We start from the raw sequence: 22,723 nt of genomic DNA, 5'->3' as shown, positions 1-22,723 counted from the left end.
TCTGGCAGCCAGGCGTCCCTCCACAAAATCAGTATACGTCTGCAGGTGCAACACATTTGTGGCATGGTGCACAGCAAAGGCGGTGGATCCCCTTTCTGCCCCTCTTTCAGAAGTTCTCCTCTTTCTTCTCTCTCTTGCCCAGCAGGGCTCTGCTCTGGGCACTATCAAGGGCTACCTCTCTGCTATTTCCGCCCTCTTAAGGCTCCCTGATCAGCCCTCTTTGTTCAGTTGTAAATAGGTTTTTGAAGGGCATCACACATATGTTTCCTCCTGTTTCTTTCATGATGCCTAAATGGGACTTGAACCTTGTTCTGACCTATCTGATGTGCGCTCTTTTCGAGCCACTTCATAACTGTCCTCTTTGTCTCCTTACTCTGAAGATTGCATTCCTGGTTGCCATCACCTCTGCCAGGAGAGTGAGTGAGCTCCAGGCTCTTTCCTCTAAACCTCCCTTCCTTTCTGTCCATCCGGACAAAGTTGTGTTGCGGACGCGACCCTCTTTCCTGCCCAAAGTAGTCACAGCCTTCCACATCGGGCAGTCCATCACCTTGCCCACCTTCTTTCCGCCTCTGCATCCCTCGAAAGAGGAAGAGAGGCTCTACCGTCTGGACCCAAAACGTTCACTCTCATTCTATTTGGATCGCACACGCCAGTTCCGGGTGGATGACCAACTCTTTGTTGGTTACGTGGGCGCTAAGAAAGGTCGGGCGGTGCACAAGCGGACCATCTCTCTGTGGGTCATGTTGTGCATCAAGGTATGCTACTCTTTGGCTAAAAAGGAGCCTCCTGTTGGGCTGAGGGCCCATTCCATTTGGGACATGGCGGCTACTACTGCCCTGGGCCGGGGAGTCCCCTTGCAGGACATCTGTCAGGCAGCTATATGGGCCTCGCTGCACACATTTGCAAGACACTACTGCCTGGACAGCCAAGTCCGGAGAGATGGCTTTTTTGGCCGTTCCGTTCTCCAGGACTTTCTGGTTTGATCATCGGTTCGCAGACCCACCACCGGGGTTGGTATTGCTGGGGTATCTATTCTAAGGTAAGGAATCTAATGCTAACCTGTTTCTTTCAGATGCACAAGTTACTTACCTTCGGTAACGATATATCTGTAAGAAACAGTAGTTACTATTAGATTCTTACCGACCACCCATCCACCCCGTTCTGTGAACCGACATCTAGGGTTAAGGTCATCCCCTTTCAGGGCCCTATTTTCATGGCACCAGTGTTGGTTTTTATCATGGCTCTGCGTTTCTGGCACGGAAAAGCTATGTATAAGAACTGATGTCAGCCCGCGAGGGCGGCGTCTAAGTACTCCGGCGACCTCATCCCGGCGCCAACGACTCCGACGACTCCGACGACTGATGCGAAGCCGCAGACGACGCCTACGGACGCGCAAGGGTACTGCTACGCAAAAGTTTCCAGACCCAGTCTGACGCCTGGAGATATTCTAAGGTAAGGAATCTAATACTAACTACTGATTCTTACAGATATATCGTTACCGAAGGTAAGTAACTTGCGCAACAAGTTCTTTTATTATTACTATGAATATCTCTATATGCTTGTTATTAAAATACATTAGTAAATACAAGGGAATACATGGACAGGGTACACAACATAACTCAATATGTTAATGATGATTAAGAAGGTGCTGCCTGGCCTTGCCTGCCTTTCCTCTGCCTGGTCCTCCAGCCAGGCCTGGCCATTTCACACCTGCTACAATGTGGCACTGCACAAAGCTTCCAGCCTTGTGCTCGTGCCTTGCTCCTCTGCCTGTTGCCTCTTTTTCAGCTCTGGCTCTTTCTCTCTCACTTTGTCCTTTCTGCTTCCCACCTTCTGAACTTTTTGCCTTTTTTCTTGTACCACTCTTGCACTGTTACTCTTGCTTTCTTTCTCAGCTCTTTGTATTTTTGCCCTTTTCTCCATTCACTCTTGCGCTGTCACTTTAGATTTTTCTCTCAGTTTTTTGCCTGTTTTACATTCACTTTTACACTGTCACTCTTGCATCATTTTCCAGTTCTAGCCTTTTTGCCTCTTTTTACTTATCACTCTTGTTCATACTTTCTTTGACCTGTTTGCCTCTTTTTGTTCCTTCTCACTTGTTTTTCGCCATCTCTTGCATCCTCTCTCACTGTTTTTGCAGACTAATCCCAGGAAATTTCACCTTCACAGTAATTGTTACTGTCACACCTGTAGTGTCCTGTAAATGAAAGAACGCTGGAATTCTTGTAGTCTCACTGTACACCGGAGGCCTGTGACGTAAGCGTTGCAGAGATGAGTTGAAGGCAAGCTTAGAGTGTTGAGTTCTGACTTACACGCAGCGAAATCGAGATGTATGTAAAATTACTCTCCGTTTGTGGCGCGGTTATTTGTGAGTACCTGGGCTGGCAGGACGATTTAACTGGTGATGAGATAGGGGATATGAAGCCCATTCACTGAAAGCACACTTCTAGGGAGTTGGCCGTAGTTCAGCAAACTACTTGTCCATGCCAAGTGTGCTGCAGCCGAAGAGCAGAATCAACACGGACACCTGTGGAGTCTAAGCAAAATTTCTGCCTATATAAAATGCTAAAAGATAAAGAACACTGAAAGTCTACATGTCAGTGGCCAGGAACTGAATGAAATGGCCGCAAATTAAAGGTACTGTGCCATTACAAAAATTAATGCCATAATCTATGTGTAGTAAAAACGCTAAAGGCAGATGCAACTAGGTTACGAAAGGCCTCATTCTGATAGGTCCACAACTTGTTATTCCCAAGAGTCTTGACAAGAAGTGATTGACATCGCCCAATAGGGACATCGAAGAATAGTTGCCACTAAGAGAGCTCTCTGTGATCGAGTCTGGTTTCCGTATCTCAACAAAAGGGTCAAAAAGAGTTGAAGACTTGTCACATATGCAACTTTCTTTCATCTCAAGCACCCTTTGAACATGTCAGAATTGCCACACCATGCTTGGGAGAAAACTGCTATTGATTTCTTTGGTCCTCTTGAGAATGGATGTTCTAGTTATTGTTGATGAATACTCCCATTTTCCATTGGTAGAAGATATTTCATTAACTACACATGAAAAGGCCTCTTTGTGACATGAGGTGTACCTGCAATCTTAAAATCTGACAATGGCCCACCTTTTAATAATCCAGAATTCCAAGACTTTCTAAATCACCTCAATATAAAGCATGGAAAAAGCACTCCTCTTTGACCCCATGTCAGTGGTCTGGTACAACTAATCATGAGTACTGTGAAGAAAGCTGTTCAGTGTGCTGCATTGGAGAAGCTTGACCTCAAAGTTGTTTTGAACACTACTCTTCGAGCTTAGTGTTCAACCACTCACTAACCGACAGGAGAATGCACTGCAGCTCTCATGTTTTAAAGAGCCATGACGAACAAGCTGCCCCGATGGACCAACCTCAGATCCAAGACTGAGGAAGACATTCATGTTTTGGTAGCAAACTGAAGATGAAAATATTTGCTGACAGACGACGCCATGTAAAAGATGTCATCTTTACAAGAGGAGACGGAATGTTCCTCAGACAACAAAGAAAAAGAAAGTCTGATGCTTCTGTTGAGACTGAACCATTTACTATCGCTAACACCAAAGGACACACGGGGACTCCACAGCATCTGGGACGTCTCTTATGAGAGATTCCTCCCATTTTCAACATGTGGCCCATCACTCACCTAACATCGATATCGATCTAGAGGCTGGGTCTCGACAGGCTGTTGTAGGCTCTGTTTCTACTGATAATTCCACCTCACCTACGCAGATCACTGACTCTAGTTCCCGGTTTTCTGTGACCCAATCTAGACTTTCAGGCGCCACAACACTTAATTGAAGAATTTTAATTACCTGTATAGCTATGATTATCTGTGTATTTATTCATGTATTTGTTTTGTGTATTTATGCATGTTTTTACTTATTTATCTATTTTGTAAAAGTATCAACTTGTAATTTAACAAAGCAGAAGATGTAGTGTCTTGTAAATAAAAGAACGCTGGAACTCTTTTGGTTTCCACTGTACACCGTAGGCTTGTGACGTCAGAGTTGGAGAAAGGAGTCGAAGGCAAGCTTAGAATGTTGAGTTCTGATTTACACCCGGTGGCATAAAGTCATGTAAAATTACTCTCTCTCTGTGGCATGGTAATTGGTGAGTACCTGGGCTAGCATTACAACACCAAAGGAGCTTAACTTTATCCAGCCATCTTCTTAGTTCGCTGTTGGATGCATGCCACCCATGTGGCATGTCTGGATGAAGTTTTCATAAAACAGCAACCTTCTTTCCACATGAAAGGTATGCTTGTATTTTAGGGAAAACATGTAGGTACAGTGAAAACACTGAAGGCCCAATTCACTAAAAGGCTCTGCACTCGTGGCGGGATCTCTGCACTGCATCTCTCATTGCGGAGCTCCCTCCAGGACTGTGGAGTCTCTGCCATGAGTGCAGAGACTGTTTGTGAATCGGACACTCTGTCTACACTTCCAGGGTAGGAAGACTTTAGACGGCTGCCTTAATCTTTCCACATTGGATGACTGCTACTAAATATATAGTAGCACTCATCCAATGAGGGGAAATGGCAGACTCTACAGACTCTACTCACATCATTCGATGGCTGCTGTCTTCAAGGCATCAGCCATCCAATTAGAGTGTAGTGTTCCTTTTCTACTGTCCTCACACCTCTTCAGACTCAGCCATGCTAAATCTCCCTTGAGCGTTTGGAACATACCTGAATCTGTAGTCAGACAAGAAAATGTATACACATATTAACTTGTTCAAAATGCTACATTAGGCATAAATTAAATTCTTACCTCAAGTTCAAGTTTATTTATTTTGCATAGTTAAGGAAAACAACGACACCAACTCCACCACTCTGCTCAACAACCTCGCCAACCTCGGACTCAAACAGCTCGTCACAACCCCCAACCACTCTGCCGGACACACGCTTGATCCCATTTTTTCCGCAAGCCCCCACGTCTCCTTCAGCCACACTACCGAACTCCACTAGACTGATCACCGCTGCGTCCACTTCTCTTTCAAGAAGCCTACCACTCACCACTGCACCCAACTTATCCCCCACCGCTGCTGGAGAAAAATCACCGAAGACCCGCTACACACAGCCCTTGCCCGGAACCCGGCCACAGACCCCACCAACCCCGCCGCCGCCGCCAGCAGCCTCAGATGCTGGATTGAAGACTGCACCAACATCCTCACCCCAATCTCCAGACCTCTAAACAAAACTGCTGAAATCTGGAAAGGAAATGGCGCCACAAACAAACACCAGAGAACCAAACAGCCCACAACAACGTCATACGCCAGCATCATCACCTCATCAGATCAGCCAAAAAAAACTCCTTCAAGGACCGCCTCGATAACAACGTAAACAACAGCTAAGAGCTCTTAGACATTGTGCGAGGAGACGGCGTTGACCTGTCTGGTCATTGAGAGGGAGGAGTCCAGGATGAAGCCCTAGGCAGCGCACCCCAAACAACAGACCACGCACGCAACCTGGGCTTCATCCTGGACTCCTCCCTCTCCATGACCAGACAAGTCAACGCCGTCTCCTCGTCGTGCTTCAACATCCTGCGCATGCTACGTAATATCTTCCGGTGGATCCCCACCGAGACCAGGAAGACGGTCACCCAGGCCCTCGTCACCAGCCGTCTGGGCTACGGCAACTCCCTCTACGCCGGAACCACCGCCAAACTCCAGAAGAGACTCCAACGGATCCAGAACGCCTCAGCACGACTCATCCTGGACATCCCCCATCGCAGCCACATCTCCGGACACCTGAGAGACCTGCACTGGCTCCCGGTCAACAAGAGAATCACCTTCCATCTCATCACCCACGCACACAAAGCCCTACACAACCAAGGCCCAGGATACCTCAACAGCCGCCTCAACTTCTACGCTCCCAAACGCCAGCTTCGATCGACCGGCCACGCCCTCGCCACCGTCCCCCGCATCCGAAGAGCCACCACAGGGGGACGGTCCTTCTACTACCTCGCCTCCAAGACATGGAACTCCCTCCCGACCCACCTCCGCCAGACCCAGGACCACCTCGCCTTCAGGAAACAACTCAAGACCTGGCTATTCGAGCAGTAGCGGACCCCCCTCCCCTAACGCCTTGAGACCCTCTGGGTGAGTAGTGCGCTATATAAATGCCCCGATTGATTGATTGATTGTGAGGGAACTCTCCAACCCCAACACCTGCACCAACGCCATCCCACCTTTGCTAGTCCTGTGCAACTTCCTGGCCTCCTTCTTACACCGCAAGATCGCAGACATCAATGACAGCTTGAATAACCAGGCGTCCTCCACAGCCCGCGATACCCCCTCGTCAGCTGGAACAAAATCAACGGCGACGACACCATCAAAACCATGAGCACCATCCACTCCGGCTCCGCATCAGACCCGTGCCCCCACCACATCTTCAACAAAGCCATCACCACCAGCGCACCCCACCTCAGCAAACCCATCAACATCTTCTTTGAAACCGCACCCTTCCCGGAGAGTTGAAAGCATGCCAAGATCAACGCCCTGCTCAAGAAGCCCAAAGAAGACCCCAAGGACCTTAAGAACTTCCGGCCCATCTTCCTGCTCCCGTTCCCGGCGAAGGTCATCGAGAAAACAGTCAACAAACAGCTAACCACTACCTCGAGAAGAACAACATGACATCAGGGCCCTACTGGACAACAGCAAGACCGCGCCCTCATCCTCCTGGACCTGTCAGCCGCCTTCGACACTGTCTGCCACCACACCCTATGCACCTGCCTCCACAACGCAGGAATCGGAGGCAAAGCCCTGGACTGGACCACCTCCTTCCTCTCCAGCAGAACACAGAGCGTCCGCCTCCCTCCATCCAGATCCGAAGCCACCAAGATCATGTGCGGCGTACCCCAAGGATCCTCCCTCAGCCCGACACTGTTCAACATATACATGGCCCCACTCGCCCACATCACCAAACTGCACAACCTCAACATCATCTCCTACGCCGACGACACACAACTGATCCTCTAACTCACCAAGGATCCTGTCACCGCCAAAACCAACCTCCACGAAGGTATGAAAGCTGTCGCCGATTATATGAAGAACAGCCGCCTGAAGCTGAACTCGGACAAAACGGAGGTCCTCATCCTCGGCTCCTCACCTTCCGCCTGGGACGACTCCTGGTGGCCGACCGCCCTGGGAGCTGCTCCAACACCCACCGACCATGCACGCAACCTGGGATTCATCCTCGACTCCACACTCTCCATGACCAAGCAAGTCAACGCCATCTCATCCTCCTGCTTCAACACCCTCAGCATGCTCCGAAAGATCTACAAGTTAATCCCCACCGACACTAAAAGAACAGTCAGCCAGGCCTTCGTCAGCAGCAGACTGAACTACGGAAACGCCCTCTAAGCGGGAGCCCCGGCCAAACTACTGAAATGACTGCAACGCTGCAGCCAAAGCACACCCCACCTGAGAGACCTGCACTGGCTCCCTGTCAACAAGAGAATCACCTTCAAGCTCCTCACCCATGCACACAAAGCCCTCCACAACACTGGTCCGGCATACCTCAACAAACGGCTCACCTTCTACACCCCTAACCGCCAGCTCCGCTCCACCGACCTCAGCCTCGCCACCGTCCCCCGCATCAGGGGAACAACCACTGGTGGCAGATCATTCTCCCACCTCGCCTCCAAGTCCTGGAACATACTCCCCATCCTCCTATGGCAGACCGAAGACCTTCTAACCTTCAGGTGGCTGCTCAAGACCTGGTTGTTCGAGCAGTAGCAGCAACCCCAACCCCCCAGCGCCTTGAGACCCTCATGGGTGAGAATATTCGCTATACAAATGTTGTGATTGATTGATTGATTGAATTAGCGAAGACCCCATCAATTTTGATGTAAGGTTTTTCAGTGTTATTGCTATGACCATGCCTCTCCTTCTTATTTCTTCTTTCTGGCGGGCGAAGGACCCTTCTTTGTCAATGATTACACCTAGGTATTTGTGGTCACTTGTGGGTTAAATTTGTATACATCCCAGATGCCACCTCTCCTGCCGTCTTCTTTTGTTATTCACCGTCATGGTCCTTATTTTCTTTAAATTGATTTTTAGGTTTTTCTCCAAGGCATATTTCTGCATTTCGTCTAGCAGGTGTTGAAGACCAACATTTGTGTGGCTGAGCAGTACCACATCATCAGCGTACAGAAGAGTGGTCAATGTTTTGCCTCATAGCCTGGGTGGATGTGAATTACTGATTTTGAGAGCTTGAAGAAGGTCGGCAATAAAGAGGTTGAACAGGGTAGGTGCAAGCATGCAGCCCTGCTTCAGGCCTTTGATTATGGGGACTTTTCTAGAAAGGTGGGTCCCCCCTCCCAGCTTCACCTGGATCCAGGTGTCGGTGTGAAGGAGTGACAAGGTGTTTAAAATGTCCTGAGGGGTTCCCCAGCATGCCAGCTTCCCCAAGAGTTTCCCCCTCTCAGCGTTATCAAATTTTGACAGTCTTGGTCACATCAATAAGTGGAGAGAGTGAAAGGATGCTTGTTTTTGTGCCTGACATTTTACCGAAACTGGTCGGATTTAGCGGTATTATCTTGTTGCTGTCCGTCCAGGCTGTGAGATCCTCTAAGATGGTGCCCGCAAAGTACTTTGCCTCATTGTCGATCAGTGCCACCAGGCGATAGTTACTTGGCAGAGCCTTTTCGCCACTCATAAATCGGCACGATCGTCGAGCCTTTCCATGATTCAGGTATTCTGTTCTGCCTAGTGACTTCCGAGAATAGAGGTTGCAGAAGGGTTGCCCAGTCAGCCACTTTGTATTTGAATAATACCGGTGGAATTCCATTCGGCCCCGGAGCCCCATCTCCTCTCCCTTTTGCAATCTGCTAACTAATTGGGGGTGGTGTTGGTTCGCCCACCTCACTCCCAGATGTGTTAAGTGGGTCAGGCATGTTTGGTGCAAGCATCACCTTGGAGCCTGCTCCTGAATGTTCTCTTGGCGGCCAACTGTTTGAGTCCATTGAACAGGTGTCCCCGGATTTGTGGTTACATCAAACACAGGGCAAGAATGCGGAAATATTATTGAACAAAAACACAGCTCTGTATTAGGTAAACAAATTTAGAGTGAGCCGGTCAAGCCCTGCAGATGTGGCTTTTTGGTGATTCTGCAATGCACATGTAGTCAGCCCACTTTCAGAGAGAGAGCAATATCAAGGCAAATACATTTAGCAGTTTACACATTATCTAATACAAGTGCACTCTGTGAGAAGTGGGCCCGATATGCAGCGTCCGCTAATCTAGCGACCACTATGCATCGGTCCAAACGACCCTTATGGTGATTGGTTGTAAGTCAACCTTAGACCAGCTATCCTAGTAGCGTGGATACGAGCAGTCTTCGGGCTAAACTCTAGAGGGCGTGTTAAGCCAGCTGTTATACCATCACATACCCCTTGAACCCCAAGTGAAAGGACACCACACAAGTGTTATGAAAATAAACAGTGTATTTATTAGAATCACAACAGCCCTGGACTCTTTATGAGGACAGGGTACTAAGCACAGAACAAAACTCTTAAGAAAATACTTCAAGTGCACAATTAAAACAAATGCCCGAGGGCACGGAAAGTTCTAATGGTCTCGGGCGGACCCGATAAGGCAAGTCGGAAGCGAGGGACTCGGGACCCTAGAGTAAGGAGGCTATGCAGGCACCGAAATGCCGAAGTTACCTAGCCACGAGGGCTGCGGCTGCACAAGTCTTACAGGCGTTGGGGTCTTCGCTGACGAGCCAGGAGCCGGAAGAAAAGGAGTTGCTGGCCGGCGACCAGTGATGAATAGTTCGTAGAGATCCAAGCCTGGATCAGTGATTGTTGATACCTGAAAGCAGAGGGGACCAAGTTCGTACTACTAGCCAGTAGTCAGAGGGTACCAGGAAGGCACCGGATGGCCGTCACCTCGACTAGGTGAGTGGGCGACGCTAGGCTCTGCAGTCTCACGGACCAGGAGGCGTTGTCGGCGACCAGGATGGAGGTGCGAGCTGTCCCACAAAGGTTGATGCTGTCGGCGTCGCTGGGCCCAGGATTGGGGCAACACGCCTTGGCAGATTTCCGGGCCACGTGGTGGGCCTAAAATGGCGTCTTGAGTGGACCAGGAGGGTCCGGGGTGCTTGTCTCAAAGAAGGAAGCAAAGGCCAGTCTGGAGCAACCAGACCAGCAGTGTTGGTTGTCGGATGTCGTCAAAGAAGGACACAAGCCAGTGGCTATTGACCAGACAACGTGCTGAGCAGCGAGCAGAAGGGCCTCTCGCAGATCGTGGAGATGCTGGGAGACTGCACTTTGGTGCTGGAGCTGCTCAGGGTCGGGGCTTCTCGGACCCCAGAGCACTCACCAGAGAATTGCTTCGGTGGTCGTGCTGATTAAGAAAGCGTGCAGGTCTTGATGATGGCCGGTCCCTCGAGGTCTCGTCGCACCCACAGATCTCAGCTGAGCTGACGACGTGGGTAGAGGTCAGAGGTGCCAGGGAAGCCGGTTCTCGTCGAGCTGGGTCGTCGGATCCTTGAGGAAGGACTTGCAGCAAACCGCAGAGTTCTTAGATGGTGCCCGCTGATGCAGGGTGACTACTCCTTAGCCACAAGGGAGAAATCTTGAGAAGAGTCTCAAAGTCCTTTCATAGAAAGTATTCTTGATTCAAAGATGATCTAATTTGGAAGGGTCCCCGCTCCGGCCTTTATCCTAAAGAAAGGGGTGGGTACATGACTAGGTCCTGCCCTAGGGGTGGGACCAGGAAGGGGGGTAGTTACACCCCTCTCCCCTGCCGGACTTTCCCCAGGCCAGGGGCCGCGCGCCCCTGGAACTGGTTCTAGCCGGCAGATGCGTAGTGAGCACCGGGGTGCCACTCCGCAGTCACCTTCTTGTAAAGCCCTACCTACCCAGAATACACAAACCCTGTCTGGGACGGTGCGAGCACCGCCCTTGACAGGAAACCCTTTGTCCAAGCTCTCCTCGCTGGAAGGACTTCCAGCAGTAGGAGGTCAGACTCGTGTCTGTGGTGGCAGCATCCATTTTGTGGAGCTGAGGCTTTAGTTAACTTTAACCGGGGTTCACAGTTACGTACATGTCGTGTCCCTCTAGAAGGGCGGAATGCTAACCTCGTCGCCAGAATTGGTGAGGGGGCAGCATCCCGATTCGTATGACACCTTACTCGACATGTCTTGATAACGCTATACCGAAGTTACCGATATGATACGCGTTATCATGGAACAGCCATTGGGTCTTGGTTCCGCAAGCTGCAACCGGGCTCGGCTCGTGCCAGAGCCCAGTTCACACGATTCCACACACTCTGCCTTCAGGATTGTTAAGGCCTGCCATAGGAGTGACTGATAGGAACTCGGGTGTCCATTTTGAGTTTAGATATAGGGATACTATACCTACAGCAACGGGCGAGTACGCCACGTTGCCCCAGCTGTCGTGCAGCCAGTTGTGTCAGATTTAGATGGCCAGCCAGGGGTGGCATAATACATGCTTCAGCCCCTGGTAGGCCCTGGGTACACCGATGCCCTGAGTTACAGGGTCTGACAAGGTGGCCCAGTACCAATTGGAAATGTACCTAAGGTACATGGAATCCATTTTAGAGAGAGAGCAGTAGGCCTGGGGTCCTGATTGGCAGGGCCCCAGGTCAACTAAGTCGGAAAACCAGCAAAACACCAGGCAAAAAGTCGGGGGTAACCATAGTCAGGTATCTACCTTCCTACACAACCCCCCCCCCCAAACGAAAGGAGATAAGGCTATCCTTGACCAGGTAAGCCTATTTTGCCTGAGTGGCCATATGAGGTGGTACATGCGCTGGCATGGTTACCCCCTGTATCATGGTCCACTAAGCAACCCCTCACCCTAAGGGTATCTGAGGGTCTCCACCATAGGGAATCACTACCTGTGGTGTGCTTTGGCAAAGTAAAAGGCTGGTGTGGGAATGGAGTACTGAAGTGAGACTCCACTACTGTTGGGCAACTTCCTCCAATCACTATCCACCATATGTGCCTTTCTTTCCAGTACTGAGTTGCTATGAGCTCTCAGGGTCAACCTCTGGCTACCTAAAGCTGGAGGCTGAGTCCCTCTGTTTGGCTTACTGGAGGGACAGGTCAGGTTTGGGTTTTTTAGGCCCCAGGTTTGGCTGTGCCCAACAGTGTCCAGCTGTGGGAGTTCCCTAACTAAGTTTAAGGGGGATCCCTCAGGAGTGTGTTTTATTTTCACTTGGCTATGGCTACTAGCTTCAGGGATCCTAATCTGCTGATTGGGAAATTCTTTTGGACAGGGGGCCCTTTGGGGTCCACCACTGGCCTCCCTGACCTCTACAGCCCTGGGCTGACTGAGGCAGGGTAGAGAGGGGCAGGTTACCTGCTCCAGACTGGATCCCACCTGGGAAGGTTCCACTGTCATCAGGGGCTCTGCCAGGCTAGGCCTGACTACCTCTGGGGCAGTTCCTTCACCAGGGGTAGAGTCAGTTCCCTGAGGAGGCTGGCTCTCACCTAGTGTCTGGGAGGTGGAAGACTTTTCTTCCTCCTCAACGCTCTCTGTTTGAGTGGAGTGATCCATTGTTTCAGGTTTCACAACACTATTATCGGTCTGAGTTTCAGCTGTGGCCATCACAACTCCACCAACCTTTTCAGGAAGGGACTCAGTTTGGGTTTGGGCTGTGACCATCACAGCCTTGCCAACCTGTTCAGGAAAGGCATCTTTCTGTGATAGGGCTGTGACTGGCACAGCCCTCCTGACCTGTTCGGGGAGGACTTCTGGGACTGGGGCTGTGGCTATCACTGCCCCACTAACCTTACCATGGAGGTTTACCATTTTAAAATGGGTTTCTTGCTCTACCTCAGCCCAGGCTGAGGTCTCTAAATCATTCCCCAGTAGGCAATCTACAGGCAAGTTTGGTGACACTGCCACTCTCTTGTGACCAGTGACACCTCCCCAGCTGAGATTTACCACTGCTATGGGATGATCTCTCTGCACTCCATCAATGTTCACTACCTGGTATGTGGCACCAGGCATAAGTTGCCTTGAGGGGACTAGGCTCTCAGCCACCATGGTGATGCTAGCCCCTGTGTCTCGGTAGGCCTCAACTTTTGAACCATTGATGAGGGGCTCTTGTCTGTACCTGCCCAAAGTGTTGGGACAGGCTGTGAAGTTGGCAAACCCCATGCCAGTCTCACAGACAAGAGTATCTAAGTCAGGGGACCTGGTTAGGCCAGAGTCCCCAGGCACTCCCAAAGAAAATGCACCCAGATTCTTGGGGGCACTCCCACCACCTGGGGGATTACTACTAGTAGTAACAGGAGGCTGGGAAGCTTTATTTGGGGGTATGTTCTCCTTATTGTTGTTGGCCTTGGGACAACTGCTGTCAGTTTTGTAATGGCCCACCTGTTTGCAGGTGTGACAATAAGGTTTCTTTTGGGTTTTGGGAGAAGTTGGGGACCCCCCCTTTTGAGAGGAATTTTGGGGCCCTGTGGTTTGATCAGAAGATTTATTCCCACCCTTCTCTTGAGGCTTGGTCGATTCCTTCTTTTGGTCACCACCCTGGTTCTTCGGCCTGACCCTGGTTCTGACCCATTTGTCCGCCCTCTTACCCAATTCTTGTGGAGAGGTCAGATCAGAGTCTACCAGGTGCTGGTGTAATAACTGGTTCTGACAATTACTTAAGATTTGCTCTCTCATAATTAGATTGTACAATCCTTTAAAATCAGTAACCTTACGTCCCAGTAGCCAGCCTTCAAAAGCCTTAGTGGCACAATCGACAAAGTCAGACCAGTCCCGAGACTGAGTTTTCTGGGTATCCCTGAACAGCAACCTGTACTGCTCAGTGGTTAAGCCGAACCCATCAATCAGTGTGTTCTTCAGGACCTGGTAATTGTTAGCATCCTCAACTCTAGTAGTGAGGAGCTTATCTCTACCTTTACCTTCAAAGGAGAGCCACAAGATAGCTGCCCACTGACTCTGGGGGACGCACTGTACAGTGCAGGCCCGCTCCAAAGCAGTAATCCATTTGTGGATGTCGTCCCCTTGCTTAAAGGGGGGCACTATCTTATTCAGGTGCTTAGTGTCTAAACTCCTGGGTTCCCGTGGGGGAATGCTGCCACCAGTGGGAATTGTCCCACTCAACTCTTGCTCTCGAGCAAAGGCGAGTCTCTCTTTGGCTAGGGCAAGTTCTTCCCTTTCGATCCGCAGATTGACTTCCCGCTCCTTCGCTTCGTACACTCTTCTCTGAGGGGATGTCATCCCTCTCCGAGCAGAGCCTCGAGAGCCATTGGTTTGAACGGATCTGTTAGAGCCTCTCGACAGAGACCTAACTCGTCCGTTCCCAATGTTAAGCTGGCCCGAGAGAGGCCCCAGGGGTCTCCTAGTACCAATCTCGTGCCGGCTTAAGTTGTCCTGAGTTAGCTGACTAACTATGACTGGACCTTTGTCTGCCTCGTCCCCAGATGTCTCTGGCTCCTCGTCCTCCTCTTCGCCCTCTGCGGAGAGATGGATAAGGTCAGGGTCACCCCGGGTTCCCTCGAGGGGGGGCATACTCTCTTCTGGATGAGAAGGGTCGGTGTTACCCGCCCTCCTGGCATCATAAGTCTCCAAGAGACCAATCAGAAAGGGAGTTGTAGGGTTTGCACCCTGTTTTAACTTCCGAGATGTACAGAGCTGTCGCATCTCTTGGAAGCTAAGTGCAGCATATCTGGAGGTGACCTGTGGAAGGTCGACTGACACAAGGGGAGACTCAGAGTTTCCTCCTTTGTCTGACATGCTGCTTCTAGTGTGGTGTAAGTGATGCACCTACCTACACTATGGGTTTACCTACTGATCCCTTGCTAAGAGTTGTAGCCAAGGTGTGCTAAGCCTTGAGGAGCTACAACAGCTGGTTCAGTAGAACTCAGATTATTCTAAGCTAAGTTATATGTACCTGGAGTACTTATGTGATCTTTCACAAGATGTTCTTAGGATACGCATGGTAAAACAACAGCAAGCTCAAATCCCAACCGCTGCTCACCAATGGGAGAAGTTGGCCCGATATGCAGCGTCCGCTATTCTAGCGACCACTATGCATCGGTCCAAACGACCCTTATGGTGATTGGTTGTAAGTCAACCTTAGACCAGCTATCCTAGTAGCGTGGATACGAGCAGTCTTCGGGCTAAACTCTAGAGGGCGTGTTAAGCCAGCTGTTATACCATCACATACCCCTTGAACCCCAAGTGAAAGGACACCACACAAGTGTTATGAAAATAAACAGTGTATTTATTAGAATCACAACAGCCCTGGACTCTTTATGAGGACAGGGTACTAAGCACAGAACAAAACTCTTAAGAAAATACTTCAAGTGCACAATTAAAACAAATGCCCGAGGGCACGGAAAGTTCTAATGGTCTCGGGGGGACCCGATAAGGCAAGTCGGAAGCGAGGGACTCGGGACCCTAGAGTAAGGAGGCTATGCAGGCACCGAAATGCCGAAGTTACCTAGCCACGAGGGCTGCGGCTGCACAAGTCTTACAGGCGTCGGGGTCTTCGCTGACGAGCCAGGAGCCAGAAGAAAAGGAGTTGCTGGCCGGCGACCAGTGATGAATAGTTCGTAGAGATCCAAGCCTGGATCAGTGATTGTTGATACCTGAAAGCAGAGGGGACCAAGTTCGTACTACTAGCCAGTAGTCAGAGGGTACCAGGAAGGCACCGGATGGCCATCACCTCGACTAGGTGAGTGGGCGACGCTAGGCTCTGCAGTCTCACGGACCAGGAGGCGTTGTCGGCGACCAGGATGGAGGTGCGAGCTGTCCCACGAAGGTTGATGCTGTCGGCGTCGCTGGGCCCAGGATTGGGGCAACACGCCTTGGCAGATTTCCGGGCCACGTGGTGGGCCTAAAATGGCGTCTTGAGTGGACCAGGAGGGTCCGGGGTGCTTGTCTCAAAGAAGGAAGCAAAGGCCAGTCTGGAGCAACCAGACCAGCAGTGTTGGTTGTCGGATGTCGTCAAAGAAGGACACAAGCCAGCGGCTAGTGACCAGACAACGTGCTGAGCAGCGAGCAGAAGGGCCCCACGCAGATCGTGGAGATGCTGGGAGACTGCACTTCGGTGCTGGAGCTGCTCAGGGTCGGGGCTTCTCGGACCCCAGAGCACTCACCAGAGAATTGCTTCGGTGGTCGTGCTGATTAAGAAAGCGTGCAGGTCTTGATGATGGCCGGTCCCTCGAGGTCTCGTCGCACCCACAGATCTCAGCTGAGCTGACGACGTGGGTAGAGGTCAGAGGTGCCAGGGAAGCCAGTTCTCGTCGAGCTGGGTCGTCGGATCCTTGAGGAAGGACTTGCAGCAAACCGCAGAGTTCTTAGATGGTGCCCGCTGATGCAGGGTGACTACTCCTTAGCCACAAGGGAGAAATCTTGAGAAGAGTCTCGAAGTCCTTTCGTAGAAAGTATTCTTGATTCAAAAATGATCTAATTTGGAAGGGTCCCCGCTCCGGCCTTTATCCTAAAGAAAGGGGTGGGTACATGACTAGGTCCTGCCCTAGGGGTGGGACCAGGAAGGGGGGTAGTTACACCCCTCTCCCCTGCCGGACTTTCCCCAGGCCAGGGGCCGCGCGCCCCTGGAACTGGTTCTAGCCGGCAGATGCGTAGTGAGCACCGGGGTGCCACTCCGCAGTCACCTTCTTGTAAAGCCCTACCTACCCAGAATACACAAACCCTGTCTGGGACGGTGCGAGCACCGCCCTTGACAGGAAACCCTTTGTCCAAGCTCTCCTCGCTGGAAGGACTCCCAGCAGTAGGAGGTCAGACTCGTGTCTGTGGTGGCAGCATCCATTTTGTGGAGCTGAGGCTTTAGTTAACTTTAACCGGGGTTCACAGTTACGTACATGTCGTGTCCCTCTAGAAGGGCGGAATGCTAACCTCGTCGCCAGAATTGGTGAGGGGGCAGCATCCCGATTCGTATGACACCTTATTCGACATGTCTTGATAACGCTATACCGAAGTTACCGATATGATACGCGTTATCATGGAACAGCCATTGGGTCTTGGTTCCGCAAGCTGCAACCGGGATCGGCTCGTGCCAGAGCCCAGTTCACACGATTCCACGCACTCTGCCTTCAGGATTGTTAAGGCCTGCCATAGGAGTGACTGATAGGAACTTGGGTGTCCATTTTGAGTTTAGATATAGGGATACTATACCTACAGCAAGGGGCGAGTACGCCACGTTGCCCCAGCTGTCGTGCAGCCAGTTGTGTCAGATTTAGATGGCCAGCCAGGGGTGGCATAATACATGCTTCAGCCCCTGGTAGGCCCTGGGTACACCGATGCCCTGAGTTACAGGGTCTGACAAGGTGGCCCAGTACCAATTGGAAATGTACCTAAGGTACATGGAATCCATTTTAGAGAGAGAGCAGTAGGCCTGGGGTCCTGATTGGCAGGGCCCCAGGTCAACTAAGTCGGAAAACCAGCAAAACACCAGGCAAAAAGTCGGGGGTAACCATAGTCGGGTATCTACCTTCCTACACACTCTTATTCAGGATATATTCAAGCGTCACTTTGTGATGAGTGGATTTCTTCAAATATCACCCTTTGCCGCTTGCTACTCAAACATATCCCAGATATTACATAATTTATTGTATGTAAATTCATAGAAAAACGAATATTGAAACCCATTTCTTAGAAATGAAGGAATCAAAAATCCAATTTAGTGGAAAAACAACTCCACAAATAAACATAAAAAGCAAAAACATGTTTTAAAAAGAAAAAAGGTTTGTCTATCCTATACCGAATCCAGGTTAGGGAACAACATGTTCAAATGAAAGCAGAAACAAACAAGGTTAGAGGACAAAAGTAAAAGACGACTGGTTATGAAAAGGTTTAATAGGAGCACTGAAGTTTTTGAAATATGCTCTACACACAAATATGGAAAAAAAGGAGCAGCAAAGGGGGGGGGGGGGTGTTCCAAACTTATAAATCAAGAATGTATGCCCTGGGCCCCCCAAAGTATGGAGGAGGAGTAAGGAAGATGGAATATATAACAGTAAAAGTTGTGGAAAGACAGAAGTGTGGTTCAGAGTTAACCCCCTGGATCAGCAGTTTGGAAAAAAAGGGAAATGCTCAGTGATAGGACATTGGAAAGGAAGGGAAAATAATCGTTGCAATCCTTATAGACAGTGCCCAAGAGAAACATATTCAAAATGAGTTGCATTTAAGCATGTCGATGTCCTTTTCAATAAAAATGATATTCTATAATTTGATTGCTAAAACCGATAAATGAAACTAGTCTTTGCCCCCATTACAGGTTTCACTGAATTGTGGACAGGGTATTGCATCTGGATCTAAACAGCCTAAAGCTGTATGCTTGACTACTGAGTGCTGAAGATTTGTAAAGCCTGACCTTAGTTAGGAGAATTTGGATGTCATGGTCAGTGCTAGTCAGCAGTGATCCAGCTACCATATACTTAATGATGGTTATGGTTACGGGTTGATCAGTGATGTGAGTTGAACGGTTTACGTACCTTTTTGTTATCTACTTCAAGAGTAGAATTTTTTCCCTTTCTTAGCTAGTGTTACAGGTTTCTCGAATGTGTGGTAATTATGCAGGCTTGTCAATTTTTAGCGGTCACTAATATTATTAGAAATTTCTCAATTCTTGAAGAGCTTTGTTAATGAGTGCCTTATGGCTCTTTACACACCCGTTCAAGCGAATTCAACATTGACAATCAGCATTGAATTGAAGCATCCAGTTATCCTGATGCCCTTGGTGTTGTGTGCCATCATTTTGATTATTTGGGTGCATTATAAAACATTAAAATAAATAAACAAACTATCTATATCCTAATAGAGGACAGTCATTACAGAAACAGGACACATGAAACCTGTGTAGCTAGGCAGTTATAAACTTCAACATGGACTCTCCAAAGGATGGCCGTAGACAAGCAGCCAATTTCATCACCTAGGAAAAGAATTGTTTAGTAACTGCCAAGAAGTCTTCATCTAAATGTGTTATTACTCTTTCCATGGGGGGGTCACAGTTATATCTTCAGCATTTTAGGACCTTCTTACAAAGGTGATTTGCATGGCAGCCACTTGATTTTCTTGGTAAAAGATTATTTTCTAGAGTCCAGAGTTAGAGTGGAGCTTTTATTCGGAATATCTGTGGTTTAGCAAATTGTAAGCAATGTTTCTTGTATACCTCCGCTTCCAAAGCGAAAGATGTTTTTGATTAATGTACAGTATTTTAAAAAATATATATTTCTGTACATCTCAAGGCTACATTTGGGTGCAGTGTTGCACTATAATGGCTTTTTAGGCTTTATAATACAGTAGGAAGAAAATACTGTCTTCACAACGATTGATGTTTAGAAGTAGTCAGTTCTAAAATTTGAAAAGTCTTCATTTAATTTTGATCAAAACAAGAGAAACCATTGTTTAGGTTGTGATGGACAGTAATAGTTGTGCTGCGTAGTTCCAGTTTTTCTCATATGAATCCAGTTAGTGGCTTCTGGATCCGGAATATTTCTTGTAATTATTTGGTCTGTTCCTTAAGCGTTCATTTGGAGCAGTACCATCCGATTTCTCTCATGATGAGGTCTTCGGGCCTTCCCTTAAATTTCTCTGCATCTTGGCCCATTTACGAAAGCATGTATTGAAATGTCAGCTGGTGCTTTTTGACCACCAAGGAAACAGCCAAGGTGTGACAGTTTGATTGTCGGGTGTGGCTTTCTTTACTATCATTGTCCCAATCACTTGCAATTCAGTAGACACCCCGGGGGCAGTTCATAAAAGGATTTCTGAGTACGGATGTAAAAGTGAACTCCTGGGTTACCAGTACACTTTTACATACTCTTACATGCTTTTATGAATTGGCCGCATAACTTCCAGCTGTCTATTTGGAAAAGTGCAAGGAACACACAGTTCTTTTTGTTTTTACTAATTGTCAATGGATATTCTCTGAATATTTCTAGTTTAGAGGTTTTGAGCCAATTCAAAAAGCATGTAAAATGTGCTACAGGAGCACTACTTCTTGCACTCTTAATATATTGGTGAAATTAAATACACTGTCTAAAAATTGAAAGATTGACAGCTTCTATACATCATTTGGTATGCAGGTAACATTTTCCTACTGAGATGTAATCCTTTGTTTAGGGAATCTCTCTGGAACCATTGTGATGTGGCACAGCTAAACGATACAAGTTCATATTGAGTTATTGGGGCGCCCTTGTTCTCAGGGTTCCTCTATTAAGTGTTAAATGAGGTATTGTGTTTACACCCCAGATTGTTAATCAGCCACGTTCCTCCTTCTCAGTCATCTAGGACTGCCCTCAGTTCCCCTGAGGCACTGATGTGGTCACGTTGCCTGTACCCTATAGTGTGCCATCACATCCAGCTGGTGCTGTACAGTACCTTTAACACACTTGGCCATTTATGATGTACCTGAATTAATGGAAAACTGAAAACTGATTAAAAAAAACACAGTGGAGGAAATCACATCATAGAAAATCAATTTTAAGCAAATACAAAAAAAAATTAAAATTAAAGGAACCATATTAAAGGAAAGATCATTTTAAGGAAAAATCCAAATTTACATTAAAATTAGGGAGGAGTTTTGGGGTAGTGAGGGGGTTTTGGGTCCGGGATTGGTGGTGTTTAGGAATGATGAGGGTTTTTAGGGTCCTAGTATGGCCAATTTGTGGTGTAGACAGGGGTTTTAGGGTTTAGGGATGGCTGGAGTTTAGCTGTGGTGGTTTTTTAGTGATGATTAATGGGTGGAGTTTAGGGGTGATGAGGAGTTTTTAGGGTTCACAGACAATAGGAAATTTAGCAGTGGTGAGGGTTTTTTTAGGGTTCAGGGTGGATGGAGGGTAGGAGTGTTGAGAGGTTGTAAGTGTTCACGGATGGGCAGAGTTTAGGGCTGTGAAGGGTTTTTAATGGTGAGTGAGGGGTAGAGTTTAGGGGTGGTAAAGGGTTTATAGGGTTCAGTAATCAGTGAAAGTTAGGATGGTGCAGGGTTTTAAGGGTTCCAAGTTTAGATTTAGATTTAGGGATCGGGAATGTGTGAAGTTTAGGGATGATGAAGGATTTTACGGGTCTGAGATGGGAGTAGTGAGGTGTTTTAGAGGGTCAGCGATGTGTGATGTTTAGAGGTGGGGAGGGTTTTTTTAGTGCTCAGGGATTGGTTGTGTTTAGGGTTAATGGAAGGGTAAGGTTCAGTTATAGGTGACGTTTAGACATAGGAGTTTTTAGGGTTAAGGAATGGGTGGAATTTAGGGGTAAATGGGGATGTTTAGGGTTCAGGAATGGGTTGTGTTTATTGCTGAAGTATGAGTGTAGTTAGGAGTGCTGAAGAATTTTTAGGTTTCAGGGGCGAGTGGACTTTAGGGGTATATAACAGGCTTTTAAGGTCAGGAAAGGGTGGGGTTTAGAGGTCAGGGATGAGTGTAGGTTTGGAATGGTGAGCGTTTTTTAGGGGCAAGGATGCAGGTGTTAAAAGGCTGTGATGGGGTCAGGGATTGCTGGTGTTCAGGGGTGGCAAGAGGTTTGCGAATCAAAGGTGTCAAAAACAATTGTCTGACAATGTAAAAGATATAGATGTGATGTAATGTCCCCTGAAATAAAGCACTGAAATAAGTGCTCTGACAAAAATGTAAGTAGACTTTGAACCATTGAATTCACACCATAAAAAAATAAGCATGTACAAGCCGATTTTAAAGAAAAAGATATTCTATGAATTGCTTTTTATGGAATGGTAAATTCCATCCATCCTGCAAATTTCCATTAACAGTTTAGGGCAAATGGTTTCTCTGTAATGGTATTCAATTAAATCTTTTTTTAATGAAATCACATACAACTGGCCATTAATAACACTTATTTGTGCTGTCAGAGTATGAATTGGTACCAGTATCTATTTGAACCAACGTTATCTAAGTTAAGAAACTTTTTTTCACAGTGAGAGGTGTTAATCATATTTCATAGTAAAGAAATCACACTTTTCATGTACCCACACCAGGAATTCTAAAACCTTAGGCTAATCAGGTTGGTACTCGGCATGTACACGGCAGCTGTAAATTCCTAGGATGTATGTTCGCCCTTCACCACTATTCCATATATAGTCACATGCTACATGTAAGACTGGCACCCACCTTATCACATATGATTTTATGTTAGTTACAGATGAAGATGCAAAACCACTAGATGACGTAGTGTTTGATATCATAACAGATGAAGAACTCACTCAGGTCCAAGAGGTTGACTCGTCTCTGACTGAAAATCAATCAGAAGGGAACTCACTGGACCACAGCGCAGCAGAAATGTAAGTTCTAACAAGATTAAATTCAAACTACTTTACTTTGTTACATGTGTATTTTCGATGTATAGGTAATGAATTCCATTAGCCCCATCTAGATCTGACATTTGCCATATTAAATATATTTCAACTTCACAAACATATGGAAAAGAAAAAGCGCTGTTCTAATTGAGGCGGGGTCTAATTTGAAATACCAGCTGGTGATTTGTGGGTGTATTGTATAATTTTTGTGAATAACAGTACTGCACAGAAATACTCAATCATAAAATAGAATCTAGTAATTTTGCTGTCCTTTGTTAATTGTTGCAATCGTTTGGAACAGATTTCCTAACATTTTCCCCTTGTATAACTGTTGTTTTCTAAAACTTAATTTAGGTGCACGCAATTATTGTCAAGTTAAGTAACCAAAATAATACTAGGTGTAGAAGTGGCATTATATGATCTGTAAACCC

At 47.9% G+C, this 22,723-nt stretch overlaps 1 protein-coding gene across 6 annotated transcripts in view; it reads left to right on the top strand.

Moving 5' to 3' along the window:
• The window catches only part of FYCO1 (FYVE and coiled-coil domain autophagy adaptor 1), a 917,765-nt gene that overhangs the window by 670,862 nt on the left and 224,180 nt on the right, over positions 1 to 22,723 (top strand). For 3 of the 6 annotated variants that reach the window (XM_086964931.1, XM_086964928.1, XM_086964933.1), the window contains one exon: positions 22,133 to 22,277. In XM_086964931.1, coding sequence (XP_086821057.1) covers positions 22,133 to 22,277 — 145 coding nt within the window. The remainder of the gene's footprint in view (positions 1 to 22,132; positions 22,278 to 22,723) is intronic. The other 3 variants (XM_086964932.1, XM_086964929.1, XM_086964930.1) reach the window with 2 other exon arrangements.

Source organism: Lissotriton vulgaris, chromosome 4_1, assembly GCF_964263255.1.
Source record: "Lissotriton vulgaris chromosome 4_1, aLisVul1.2, whole genome shotgun sequence".
In the NCBI taxonomy this organism is placed as follows: domain Eukaryota; kingdom Metazoa; phylum Chordata; class Amphibia; order Caudata; family Salamandridae; genus Lissotriton; species Lissotriton vulgaris.
This window is presented reverse-complemented; position numbering and strand designations above follow the sequence as displayed.